At 36.5% G+C, this 13,615-nt stretch overlaps 1 protein-coding gene across 1 annotated transcript in view; it reads right to left on the bottom strand.

Moving 5' to 3' along the window:
- Positions 1 to 13,615, bottom strand: part of RYR2 (ryanodine receptor 2) — a 779,580-nt gene that overhangs the window by 565,150 nt on the left and 200,815 nt on the right. The window contains exon 2 of the mRNA XM_077168436.1: positions 10,007 to 10,126. Coding sequence (XP_077024551.1) covers positions 10,007 to 10,126 — 120 coding nt within the window. The remainder of the gene's footprint in view (positions 1 to 10,006; positions 10,127 to 13,615) is intronic.

The raw sequence follows: 13,615 nt of genomic DNA, 5'->3' as shown, positions 1-13,615 counted from the left end.
CCTGTCCAAGCCTTTTCCAGGAGAAGAACATATCATATTCAAAGGTATGTCATCTTTCAGCGAAATCAAGCAGGCTGGACTGTTTCCTCAGTTTATCCAGGGAAGCGGATGCATGTCTAAATGCACAGATCAGTAAGTAACAACAAATGAAATAACGTAATCCACTGTTCAAAAGCATTCAGTACAACCCTTTATCTTTCAAATAAACTTGAGGCTGGTCAACACAGCACTGATGCCATGTCTCATATTCAACAGAATACAGGGGAGTTCCAAGTCAGACACAAATGCCTCTTTCCCTCTGTGCCTTTGGTCATGTCTTCCTTATGAAAAGGTTGTATGCACATCACACTCTATTTATCTGTATCCATGTCTTAACCATTTCTTCTCTCAGCAGTTCAAATGTCATAACACATTCATTAATTACCTACTTGTGCTTACCCATCTGTCAAGGTCCCACTCAAATGCCATACTTCCACCTTCACTAATGGTTCCAGCCAGAAGAGTTCTCTTTCTCAACTCCAAACAGGTAAATGAAGAACCGTGAATACGTTTAATTTACAGGCAGAAACTTTTATTGTATCTTTAGTTATTGCTCCTACTCCTTTTGTTCTAGCCTCCCCTGTAGGAATACAATATTTCCCGTATGTTAGATCAGGGATAGGCACATTATACCCGTGGGTCAAATCTGTTTTTGTATGGCTCACAGGCAAGGATAACTTTTACAATTTACATTCATTTGAAATAAGGTCACAAGAAGAGTCATATTTCATAATATGAAAATTATGTGAAATTCAAATTTCGGTATCCATCAATACAGTTTTGCTGGAATACAGCCATGCTCATTTGTTTACATATTAACTGTGACTGCCTTCATGCTATGATGGCAGAACTGAGTATACAGGACATAAAACATGTGGCCCACAAAAACTAAAATATTTACTATCTAGCTCTTTATAGAAAAAGAGTGCCAACCCTTGGGTTACATCATTTGCTGCAATGCATTCACTCCATGATATTTATTTAAATCTTGCTTTCAGATATAGAAAATAAGATGGTGTGCAATATCAGTACAGTTTTCAGGTTTTTACTTAATTCACCTCTGATCACCTGTTCTGACAGCTTCTCCTCCCCCTGATTTCTGTCACTGAAACAGATATACCATAAGCAAAGTCACAAATCCTAGCCTGGGCTTCCCCCTGTCTCTGCACGTACCTTTAGCACTTTATTTGGGGGACTGGTGCTTTCAGAATGGAATATCTCATTACCCTGCTTACCTACCAGTGCCCACAGCAACAGCCCCTCTCATTTCCTGTCCTTTAGTTATCTGGGGGGACGAGTCTGAAGTGATGTGAGAAAGTGTGCAAAAGTACAAAAGATTGCCATTCACTTCACTTTTTGGCACGGGGCGCTTGGTCTTTGAGTCAGAGGCAGACAGTAAATTGAATTAAAGTGTCTTCCAATGCTTTTTCAGTGTTTGAAGTGAATCTGTATACGCCACAGGTAAACACCATGGAGATTGTCTCCAATTGTCTCCATCAGCTTCATAGTTAGTAGCAATCTCTTCCAGATTACAGATGGAATTGCCTTTAAGTCTTCAATTTCAGTGTTTAAGTTTTCACTTCATTTTCCATGTGTAACAAGAAACAAATGGCAAAGTAATACAAATGGAGCACATCTCTGACTACAATGAGAATTCTTCAAAATATTTGAAACAGTCCCAGAATGAATTTTTAGCTCATAAGGCAATGCATTAAACGTCACATTATTAAAGCAGTCCCCAAATGCTTTCTCCATCTAGATTTCTAGTTATGACTCTTTTTTATTTTTATATTGCCATCCTTTCCTAACTAGGTAGCAGAATCAATGCATGCTTAAAACAGATTGAACGAATTATTTCCACAGAACATAATTTAACAGTCCTTTTCTGTCCCAATATAGAAATCTGCCAAAAATTGATAGATATTTTCTCATGACTCATCTCTTCTACCAGAACTTTGTTTAAGTATGCAGTCATTAATTTTGTATAGACTAGATATACACACATTATTAGATTATTTCTTTTGACATTCCTGTCATCTACTTTGTTTTCCCCTTAAAAGGTTGGCAAAGTAATAATCATATAGCAAAAACACAAGAATTTTGAGAAACAATATTATGGTTACTGACAAATTATGTCCTTTCCCAACCACACTGTTTTTTCTTCTGCCTCCCTTTTGCTCAATAATTCTATGGAAGTCACAGTGATTCAGGTAAAGAGAACAACAAATCAACAATAATGTTGATATTTATTTCCTGTAATTCTGTTTTATTGCTTCAATTAAGTTTTAAGGGAAGCACATCAAGAAGCAAGTATCTGTACTTTAAGATGTTTCAAAAACTCTCCTTTTAAAGTGATTCTTTCTTACATCATCTAGCATTTATCTTACACTGACATTTTCATTATTCAAAAATTCTCACTTGAATAAGAAGAGCAGTTCATCTGGAATATCACAACTATAATGCATCATTAATACCCTAATGGATTATTTATGATGGTGAATAATATGCTGAAAGAAGAAGTCAGGGAAAGTAAAATATTGCTGTATCATGTTCCATTGTGTGAAGAAATACCTTTAATTAACACAATACAGTAGAAATTGGAAAAAATGGTAAGAGCTCTTGATATTATTCTATCTATAAGGCTCAAATTCCTTTTTGGAAGTCTAATAAAAAATGTTGCTTTATATATATGGTGGATACAGGCAAGACTCAGAAATACAAAAATCGTTAAACTGTTGGGTTGAAATACATCTTAAAAATCTTCTTACTATCTTTGTCTTGAGCCCACAAAAATAAACCCTAAAAAAACATCATGGTTTTAAGCAATACGGCCATTAAACAAGAATGGCTTTTACTTTAAAAGAAATAAAAGCAGAATTTTCATTTAGGGGGACATACTTCATGATTATTAATCCAATCATTACATCTGCACAAAGCAATAATCCTCAAACTATGCTCCAGTGGGACACTGGGGGTCCATGAGACGCATGACTGTGCCCTCAGGCGAAAATGCTCCCCAGGTTTACAACCTTCTCAATTTCAACTCTTTCTCAGTATCATTGTTCTGACGCATTTGTAGACTATCACTGTTTTGTTTTGTTTTGTTTTGTTTTGTTTTGTTTTGTTTTAATAGCCTAGTAGACATTGGAATTTAATTTAGTACAAAGTTAGGGATTTGATTATTTTAAAGTATTTGTATCGCCATGAGTGTTGATCATCTGAACAAGCTGAGACTCCTTGGCACAGAGCATCTCATGAAATGACCAGTATTAACCATGGCTCATTACTCTAACCCGCGGCACGTCCTAAACGCGAATAGCCAAATCATGAGTCCCCAGGGAAACTGTCACACCAGATTCTCGGGCAATCCTTCACACAACTCCATAGGCAGTTTCAGCTATTCCGTTCCCCTCTGGATCGTTGTTTAAACTAACACCCCTAGTCCTTGAACGGGGGTTCAATCTAGTCTAGTCCATCCGAGCTGATTAAAGTTACTCTGCTACTTATGAAAAAACACAGAATATTTATTTAAAATCAGCTGATCTATTGGATGTGCCTGATGGAAATGAATAAACACCAAATAGGAATTCGTTCTTTACGTAATTAAAATTAGAACCCTAGAATCACCAAAGGAACATTAGGTTTACTGGCAATTATCCCATTGAATCAAGTAGTTTACTGATTATAAAATGATTATAAATGAAAAGGAAAGGGGAAGAGTCACAGCATGATACTGCCTTACCTGTGGCCAGGAGTGTGAGTTTCTGCTATAATGGATGGCTACCAGCAAAAGTAAATCAGCCCTGACCATGTTCAATACTTCATTCACTTATCCACACTAGAATCCAATTAGCAAAGAATGTGAAATCTTATTTTTTTTAAAAAATGGTGTGTCAAGTAGAAAGAAATAATTAAATATAATTATTTCTTATAATTATAAGATAAGATAATTAAATAATTATCTAAATAATTAAAATAATTAAAACTAGCCTCAGAAATACAAATTATAGTCAGTTATTTACCATTCAAAATAAAATATTCATGACCTCATTCTATCCCACTTCATTTCCAGAGTTACTCAAATTTTAAAGAGCATTAATTAAAAACATAAGTAATGGAAATCAGATTTTGTATTTAGAAAGTAAAAGATCCCTAGGACTAAGCATGTGCTCTTTCCCACATAACAGTAATATTGTCACAAAACTCTATAACCTGACTTGACTTTTTAAAAATTCTACAAACAAATCAGAAACAGCACTCTGAATTTACCATTCTCATAAATGTATTGATCCCATAAACATGGATGAAATTAATGATTACACATATACAAATGTTATACACATTACTACTAAATTAATACTGCTAGAAAAATAGCAAGTAAGCATGCATAGTATTAAAGGTGAATAATTTTATACAGGCAGATGATTGGCCTAAGACTGTTATTAGTCCTTTTTCTGACATAATGTATGTAAACTTCATCCAGACATGGATGGCCATATATATACGAAGTACGATTCCATGCATGCAGACGTTCCAATGTAGCTCCTGTTTTTAGTCTGAATCCGTGAAAGCCACAGACTGGACAGGTCTATATACTGATTTCGTAATTTGCACATATTGGGTTTCCATCTTTTTTTTTTTGTCGTTTTTCCACGGATTCTTACAGGAGTCTCATGATGATCTGACGAAATCACCTGCAACTAGAGATGATTTTCTTCTTCATTTCCAGTCTTACATCTCTTCAGCTAAGCACACGGCCTCCTACCTCCGACACACCCACATATGGCAGCGAAGACAGCGAACATCCCTCTTTAACTCACACCTCACTTCAACCTCTTTACAGAGGAATCTGTAAACAGGAAACTGATTTTTTTAAATTAAAGTGTGTGTGCATGTGTTTGTAAAATGATGAATCTAAATGTATTGAAATTTTTTTTAACAAAAATAGAATTTGATATTTGTCTCAGGACTTCTCTCCATCTACGGAAAGATCCAAAGGGTTTTTCTCCTTAGAGCTGTTCATTTGATTAATTATATAATGGATTTTTAATATCAAACCACTCTTCCATTCAGGACTAAGCCTCACTTGGTCATTATGTTTGTTTTGCTGTAAGGTTGGTGTGTAGGCTTTTTAACAAACATTTACTTCCAGATTTCTACATCAGATTCATAGTGAAATTTATCTGTATTTTCATTTGGAAAATTTTTTTTTGTAAGATTTTAGAATGTCTGTCATACTTACATGGTGAAATAAATTTGGAAATTTTTCTTCTTTTACTATGATTGAGAATATTATAAGTAGCATAGTTAAGGAAGGGTTATCTGATCCTGGTTTTTGTTTTTTTTTCAGAGAAATTTTTAGCTATTTTATGGAAATTGGGATATTTAAACAATCTATGGCAAACATAATTTTTCTAGAAAATGATTCACTTCATCTAGATTTTCATATTTACTGGCATACAATTGGGAAAACTGATCCTTTATTATTTAATTTCCTCTATTCTGATTCAAATTCCTCCGTGTTGTTTTTCCTTACCTGCTCCCATGTCACTCCTAAGTTTTCAGTGTTTGTGCTTTCTTCCTTTCTTTTTTCCTTGATTAGTGGTTTGTCTCTCTTGATTTTTTCAAATATATTTTTTCTAATTAAAGCATCAATTTCCTTTGTATCTTTATTGATGCCATCTTTTTTGCTTTCTTTTCATTTTCTTGTTCATTTCCCAGGTTTTTTACTTGGGCATTTAATTCACTTTTTTTTAAATTATTTTCACTAATAGTCATTTAATACTATTAATTTTATTCTAATCATTTCTTTAGCTGTGGGTTTATGTACTCCTGTACTCCTTCTAATTTAGTCTTCATTTCTAAAATTAACCTTTCTTTTATTTGCTATTCTCTCCTGATGCATTTCAGCTCTCTTTTCAAATCATTTTTTCTCTAATCACTTCACATGACTTTATAATTTAAGCTATGCTTTCACAGTGTCTCTCATTTTCTGAATTTTTTAGATCATTTTGAAACATCACTTAGACGTTATGAGCTTGCTGTTTATCTGGTGTGCCTTGATTGCCTACAGACATTACCTGTTCTGTATTTTTTTAATCTCTCATTTATATATAAAATTATATATGCACAAATATATATAAATATAATTATATAGGTAAATAAGGTGAGTAAGTATAAATTATATTACTCATATATTATACATATAAAATTGGGCATAAATTTTATCTAAAAGAAAAATAAGAGATGAATAAGTAGCAGAACAATTTCTACAGGCAATCAAGTCCCACTAAAGGAAAACTGGCCGTGGATGCTTAACTGTGATAAATTCCGGTGTCCTCTTAGGAGCGGGGGACAGGTCAGGACTGTGTTTTTCTGTTTTTGTTTCTCTTTTGTTGTTGCTGTTTTTACCTTAGTAGCTCTGTAGCACCTTGTTCTGTCATTTCCACCTGCTGTTCAAAACAGTTCACGAGATCTCCTAGCTCTGTCTCCCTTTCCCGCTTGTATGTGCTCCTCCTCTATCCCTTCCCCACAGCACGCTGCTCCGCTAGGAGTCTGCTCCTGGCAATCTGTCCTCACAAGAAGGCTCTGCCCTGAAAGGAAACTTCAGCTGATTTGTTTCAGGACTCCAGAGGGCAGAGATTGCTCCAGAAGCTTCCAACCTCACCATGGCGCCTTTGCCCCCTGCTAGCCTTAGGAGCGGTTTTCAGGTTGGGCCATCCTGCTTTCCAGTCAGTACCTGCTAGCACTTTGGGAAGAAAACAGAAATCACACTGCCTTCCCTCCACTTCTTTCATACTTGCTGTCACCATTCATAGAGATTTCTTTTCCTTCATTTTTGAAGGATATTATATTGTCCGTGGGTTTGGAGTTTTGCCATTTTAGCAGCCATGTCTGTTTTTATGTGTACTTACAAGGAGATTAAAAAACGATACTTTCTCATTCCCTCCTGAAACTTTTAATGATAACAAAGTAGGTTGCCTCAAAGTGACTAGTTCCTAAAATTAAGTTTAGTTCCTTTGAAATTCTAAAATATACACAAAAACTTACTCATCTAAAGACTACATAGTAAATACGCATAATTATGAATAATGAATTAAACATATCATGAAATTTAAATGTTTATATTTTCTGCAAGATTGTCTATGCTGAAATTATGATCCATTCTCTTAAGGGCAGAAATCAGCTTGAACAGATATCCTAAAAGCATCAAACACAGTCATCCTGAAAAAGTAGGCCCTGCCTTTGATTAAAAGGCTCTGCAGCTTAAGATATTTCTGGGATCATTTCCAGGAATGCATTTACAGCATTCAGTGTCTAACTACTTACCATCGACAATTATTCTGTTCTCCCTACCTTTAGAACAAGTGCAGTACACACCAAATTGAAGGAAAAGAGCATTTCCCATTTGCTACCAATGAAAGTCAAATACAACTATATCACCATGAAACACATATGGACAAGGGTTTACATATTTTTAAACAGATACTCAGATATAGAGCAATGGAAAATCTATCTCAAAAATATAATAGATCTAAGACTATTGGTTCCATTACTAATTTAATAATCCCTTAAATTTTACGGATCACCTAATAGTTCAAGGCATTTTGCTTGGTACTGGAAGATAAGAAAATGAAAGAGATACGCTCTGGCCTCCAGGGAGTTCAGGAACAGATTTGCATACCTGAAGGTATGTACAGATGTGGGAAAGAAGGTAGAACACAGACAAAAGAGAATTAAGTCTGAGTGCCAACATTAATAGAAGTATAAACAAAACACTCACGCACAGAGAGGAGACCTAGGGCACTGGAAAACAGCAACACAGAAGGTCCGTGTAAGACAGGCTTTGAGGACAAGTTGTGTTGCAGTGGCAGAAAACTCCAGGAGAGACACACACGTCAGAGGGAGTAAAGGCAAAGGGAGAGGTGAAAAAAACTGACAAAGTGGAAGGACCATCAGGTAATCTAAGCAGCGGAAAGAAAACGGTTATTTATGTCGTAAGGAACTTAGAAAAACAGTACACAATGGTTTATCGGACTTCAACTGCTTCTTTATTCTGTGCTAGATAAACATTCTCAGTATCTCATCCTAAACGAAAATTTTCAGATCATTCAGGAAGGTTATTAGGTAAGACCACCATAAAAAGGGTTAAAACGTTTGGTTCACACAGTCATCAGTAGTGACTACACTGTCAAGAATCCACAACAGGAATAACCAATTTCAATGAATTCCTAGCCCAATTTCAGAGCCTTGATTGCAGCACGGCACCCCTACTGTGGAACAAGGGGCGTTCAAATTTAGTATTTGAAACCACTTCTCATATTAAGAACTAAAAGAACAAGAGTTAATAAAGTCGTCCATTGGACCCTGCTACTAAGAAAATATCAGAAACCGCAAAGAAAATACTAAATATTAAAATGTTCAGCATTTTCTTTTTTTAAGAAGAAATATTTTTTTCACAACCAGCACTTATTGTGGTGATCTGTACAAAGATGATGTTCAATAAGCTCTTTATTGAAAATAAATGTAAGTATGGCTTATAAAACACATATTGTCTTGCCACAAACTACTATGATATTAATAAAATCAGCTGGTACTAAATTATTATAATTAATTATAATAAATTAAATGATTACAATAAAGTTACCTGGTACTAAATTATTAAAATTAATTATTATAATTAAATTATTATAAATTAAGTATAATTATTACAATTAAATGTGTATATATGCTTTTCACAATATTTTCCAGAATCACTTAAGAGGCACTGTGGTATAAAGGAAAGAAACAGGGTTTTGAAACCAAAAGACCTAAATGTAAGTAACACTGCTACTCAAGTCATGTTGAATATTTAAAATACAGTACTTAATACCTGTCAGTTTTTCATTTCCACAACTCTAAAATGAATAGCGCAATAACTACATTATCTAATTGTGGGAATTAAATGAGATAGTGTAAAGTACTCTGTAAACTAACAAATGTCATGCAAAATACTGTTACGTTGACTTTTCTAATTGAGTTTCCACCGGAGACATCTTTGTTTCCTCTCTTTCTCTTGCTCAACACAATTGGATCTACCAGCCAATCCTCTCCATCCTCAAAGCGCACTCCAAATCCATCCACATTACACTGCTGCCGTGGTCCCTTCCCTCCCCAAGCAGCCATCAGTGCTCACTGGACTTTTGCAGGCTCCTTCCAAGGAGATGCTCTAACTCTTGCTCTCCTACATCGTCTAATTCCTATAAGAGACAAAACAATCCTCTGCATATGTCAATAACATCACACCTCCCGCCTGCTCCAATGACTCTGTGATGCTCTGTCTTGACACTAGGAAGAAATCTTAACTCCTAATCAGGCCTCTGAGGTCCTACATCATCTGGTCCCTTTGAAACCTCATCTCCTGTCACCAAGCCCTTCATTCAACAACTGTAGTGGCCTCCTTTGCTGGTCTGTAAACATTCTGCAACTCTTTCTTAACTTCAGGACATTATATTTCCTGGTTCCTCTTTCTGGAATGCTCAAGAACATGGCGTTGCCCATTCCTGCACTTCCTTCTTGTCTGCACAAACGTCACTGCCTCAGAAACGTCTTCCCTAAGCACTCTGTGAAATAGCAAGTTCTCCCCGTATCACTCTCAACCCTATTACTTTGATTTTCTTCATAGCCTTTATCAGTTCTGGAATTACATATATCACTTACTTACTCGTTTATGTTTCCTCCTGGAGAGCCAACATCCGGAGGGCAAGGACCTTGTCTACTTTCATTAAGCACCATACCCTAGTTGTTGGCATACAGTAGGGGCTCAATTTAAATTCGCTCCATTAATAAGTGAAAGAAAGAAAAAGTCCATACCCCCTCTAGTTTATACAGGATGCATCCCACAAATTGTAGCAGAGCGTGCATAATAAACTTTAAAGCCACTAGTAAAATCCGAATATTTGAATAACCTCAAAAAGATTCATCCTACCTTGGAATTGGAAGTAGACTCCAAGAAACAGAGTCTGTTGCCAAATCCTTCTGCTGCCAAGCACAGCTTCTGTTGTTCTTTGTGGATGGTTGCGGTACATTGCAGAACCACTTCATCATCCTGCAAAGGGAGAGAGGGGGAAAAAACAGGGAGATGTGATGTGGCTGAATATTCTAAATAAGATCTTGAAGAATATGATTTTAGTGCATTTTAAAGTTCAGGGCTTAATGTGAGAACAACCATCAAAAGGAAAAAAACTACAGAATCAATACCTAGAGCAATTCTACGTGCAGAAAGGTAACTTGGGGGTGGAAAGGGGCGTGGATGATGCCACTGCAGACAATCAATCAATCAATAGTTTTCTCAGTATCATCATTGACCTCGAAAGGCAGCCTGCATGATTAACAGTCAAATACATGATTTCCATATCGGCACTCATCAACATTACCATGAAATTGTCTCCCATTTTCCCACAACAGCAAGTATGATCAAGAATAGAACAGATTCTAATAGACACACACAGCCTCCCAAAATGAAGTACAGAAAAACACGTCAATAACACAGCTTCTGGGTTCAAACTGACCAGAAAAGTCAGCTTACTTCAACCACACATTGGCTACTCGGATCAAATTTGAAATTGCCACGGGTTGCTTAAAAAGGTATAGAGAGATGGTGTGTTAGTTCAACCTTCTGAAATGCAACACTGGTTTCTAATCGATTAATTAAGCAAGGATTACCGGAAAAGCTCAACATGGGAAATGATGATAAATAGGATGACAATACAAGCAGCGTGCAAGACCGCACTAAGCATGGACTTAAAAATCAAGATGTGATTTCCATCCCAGCTGTGTCATGTACTAGATAATGTGACCTTGGGCAAGGTACTGATTCTCTAAGATGAAGAGGTGAGTGAGATTTTGAAATGATAACTGACATTCAAAAGGCCGTCAGTAGCCACTAAATAAATGAAGATGACTGTATTTTTCAAAAAAGCACTGCACCTTAAGAAATTCTAACTGGTAAATTCCCCAAAAGTCTGACCATTTATATTATAATATTTCAACCTCAAAGAAACAGGACACATAACAGTAGAGGTAGTAAAAGAACAGGTTTCTCCACCAATCTTTCTAATTAGCATCAGAAGTAAAAAGAGACATTCAAGTAAATCCTAGAAAACCTTCACCATGGTGGAAAGGGAGGTGGAAGCGATGAGAAACAAGCTTTCCTGGTTAACCTGAGGAATAACCATACAAATCAGAAAAAGGCAATTCTCATTTGTATCAAAAGCTCCTGTAATGCTTTGCTTTTGTCTTCATTTCCTGTATTGTAGCATCAGAACTTAACAATTAGCTTAAGTCCCAGTCATATGTAAAGTCCAATCTCTTTAACAACCACTTCCCCATCCACCCCTCCTGGGTACTTGTTAATTTCCAGCAAACATTCAGGAGTTAGATTTAAAAGGCGTAGCCTAAAAAATAGTATTATTTTCATATGATAAGTACAGCTGAATATAAGCGCATATTCTGTGTGGCTATAATAAAAAATAACAAAGTATTTTTAGAGTCTGCAGGATCAAAGATAAATGTGTATTCAAAAGATACAGTGGTAACAAGAAAGAATTGAATTGTACTCATGTACTAAACACCTTAAGGTCCCAATTTTAATGTCTTTCACGCTAACCCTCTGGAACTAACTCTAACATGGAAACTTTGTGTTTTGGTAAGAAAGGAACCTTTGGATGCTGGAGGTTCTCTACATGTGATTTAATAATTAATTACTGTAATGTGCAAATTAAAGACGGTTCGGGAACAAGAATAGGAGAGCATAGCAAGAGGGAAGGGTAGGTTGGAAAAAGCAAACCATAGGCATAAGGAACAGATGAGAACAGCAGTGCTATTCAGTAAGTCCCAAAAGAAGAGCAAGTGCATGCTACATTTACCAAAGGATACTTACCATACACCTGCCCTGGCATTATCTTATTTTATTTAATCCTTGAAATACTCCTGTAATGTAAAAACTATACAGACATATTTAGATGAATAAAATGAGGCTCAGACTAATTTGTCATTCATGGAGTACTTTCCAGCAACTGATCATTAAACCTAATTTATCTCAATCTGAAAGTCCTCTGTTCCACATTGCTTCTAGGGACCCAATAGATTTTTACTACTTTTGTTACTTAGGGAAACACTTCTAATTCTTTATCGTGTATATTAATTGCCTATGGATCCAGTTAAAATACAAATTCTGGTGAACTTCCAGGGAAGATGGCAGAATAGGGAGCTACAGGACTTAATTCGCCTGCCAAAACTACTGGACAGGCAGAAACTGCCTGAAACAACTTAGTTCTGGGACTCCGGAGGCCAGGGGAGCACTGCACAGCGTCCAGGGAACAGGTGGGATGAAGAGACCAAGAAGTTGTGGTAAAAAACAGAGAGTAACTCACTCCTCAGCAGCTGCTGACACCCATTCCCCACTCTCGAGGTGAGCTGCCTCAGTCTGGTCCATGGCTGACTGCTGTGGATGGAGACAGATGTGGAAGCCTCTTCTCCAAAGAAATTGGTGGTGGGCGGAGGGGGGGGGGTAGACACAGCAGAACACTGAACAAGCTTTTGATTGGTCTTCCTATGGGTACAGGGAAAAGTCTGCTGAAGAGTGCCATCTGCTGGACAGGCCGGAAAAGTGCATCTTAGGGGAGCTGTCAAAAAGGCTTTTGAACATCCTTTCTGGTCCTCGGCCTAAGGCCCTTTGTAACTGGTCTGTGCCTCCTTCCCGGCCCCAGGAACTGCTTTGGCTGGGAAACACAGACTTGGGAAAGTCCTCTCCAGGTGCCCTGACTCATAGAATTTGCACTCCAGACAAAAGCAGACACAGGTATCAAAGGGAGAGAAAAAAAAAAAAAAAAGAACAGAGGCAAAACAAAAACAAAGCAGATCAAGATTCTCAGATAAGTCTCAGATAAGGAAGAGAGGACAAAAACTCTCTCTTGGGGGTGAAACAATTGCACAAATAGTGCAATCTTAAAAATTGTACTGCATACCCAGGGCCAAAAATCAGATAAAGAAGAGAGGAAAAAAATCTGATTAAAACTGGGCAATGCTAAAGATCTAGAAGAATTTGAACCAAGTGTCAAAGAAGAGCCTTAGCACAGAGCCCATCAACAATAAAACACTAGGCAAGAGAGAGAGAAAATGGCCTTCAGAGTACATTCATAAATATAATCAGATGTCCAAGCGTCAGCAAAAAATTACAAGCCATACTAATAAACAAGAAGACATGGCCCACTGAAAAGAACAATTTAAAACTTCGAGTTTACATCCAAAGCACTACAAATGAAAGAAAAAATAGATAAATGGGACCTCCTCAAAATTAAAAATCTTTGTGCATCAAAGGACTTAAGCATGAGAATGAAAAGACAATCTACTCGACGGCAGAAAATATTTGGAAACAATATATCCAATAAGGGTTTAATATCCAGGATATATAAAGAAGTTCTATATACAAAGACAAACACAATTGAAAATGAGCAAAAGACTTGAATAGACATTTTTCCAAAGAAGAAATACTAATGGCTAAAAAAACACATGAAAAGATACTCAACATCACTTG

Source organism: Tamandua tetradactyla, chromosome 7 (assembly GCF_023851605.1).
Source record: "Tamandua tetradactyla isolate mTamTet1 chromosome 7, mTamTet1.pri, whole genome shotgun sequence".
Classification (NCBI taxonomy): Eukaryota; Metazoa; Chordata; class Mammalia; order Pilosa; family Myrmecophagidae; genus Tamandua; species Tamandua tetradactyla.
Note: the sequence above shows the minus strand (reverse complement) of the source record. Positions and strands in the feature narration are given on the sequence as shown.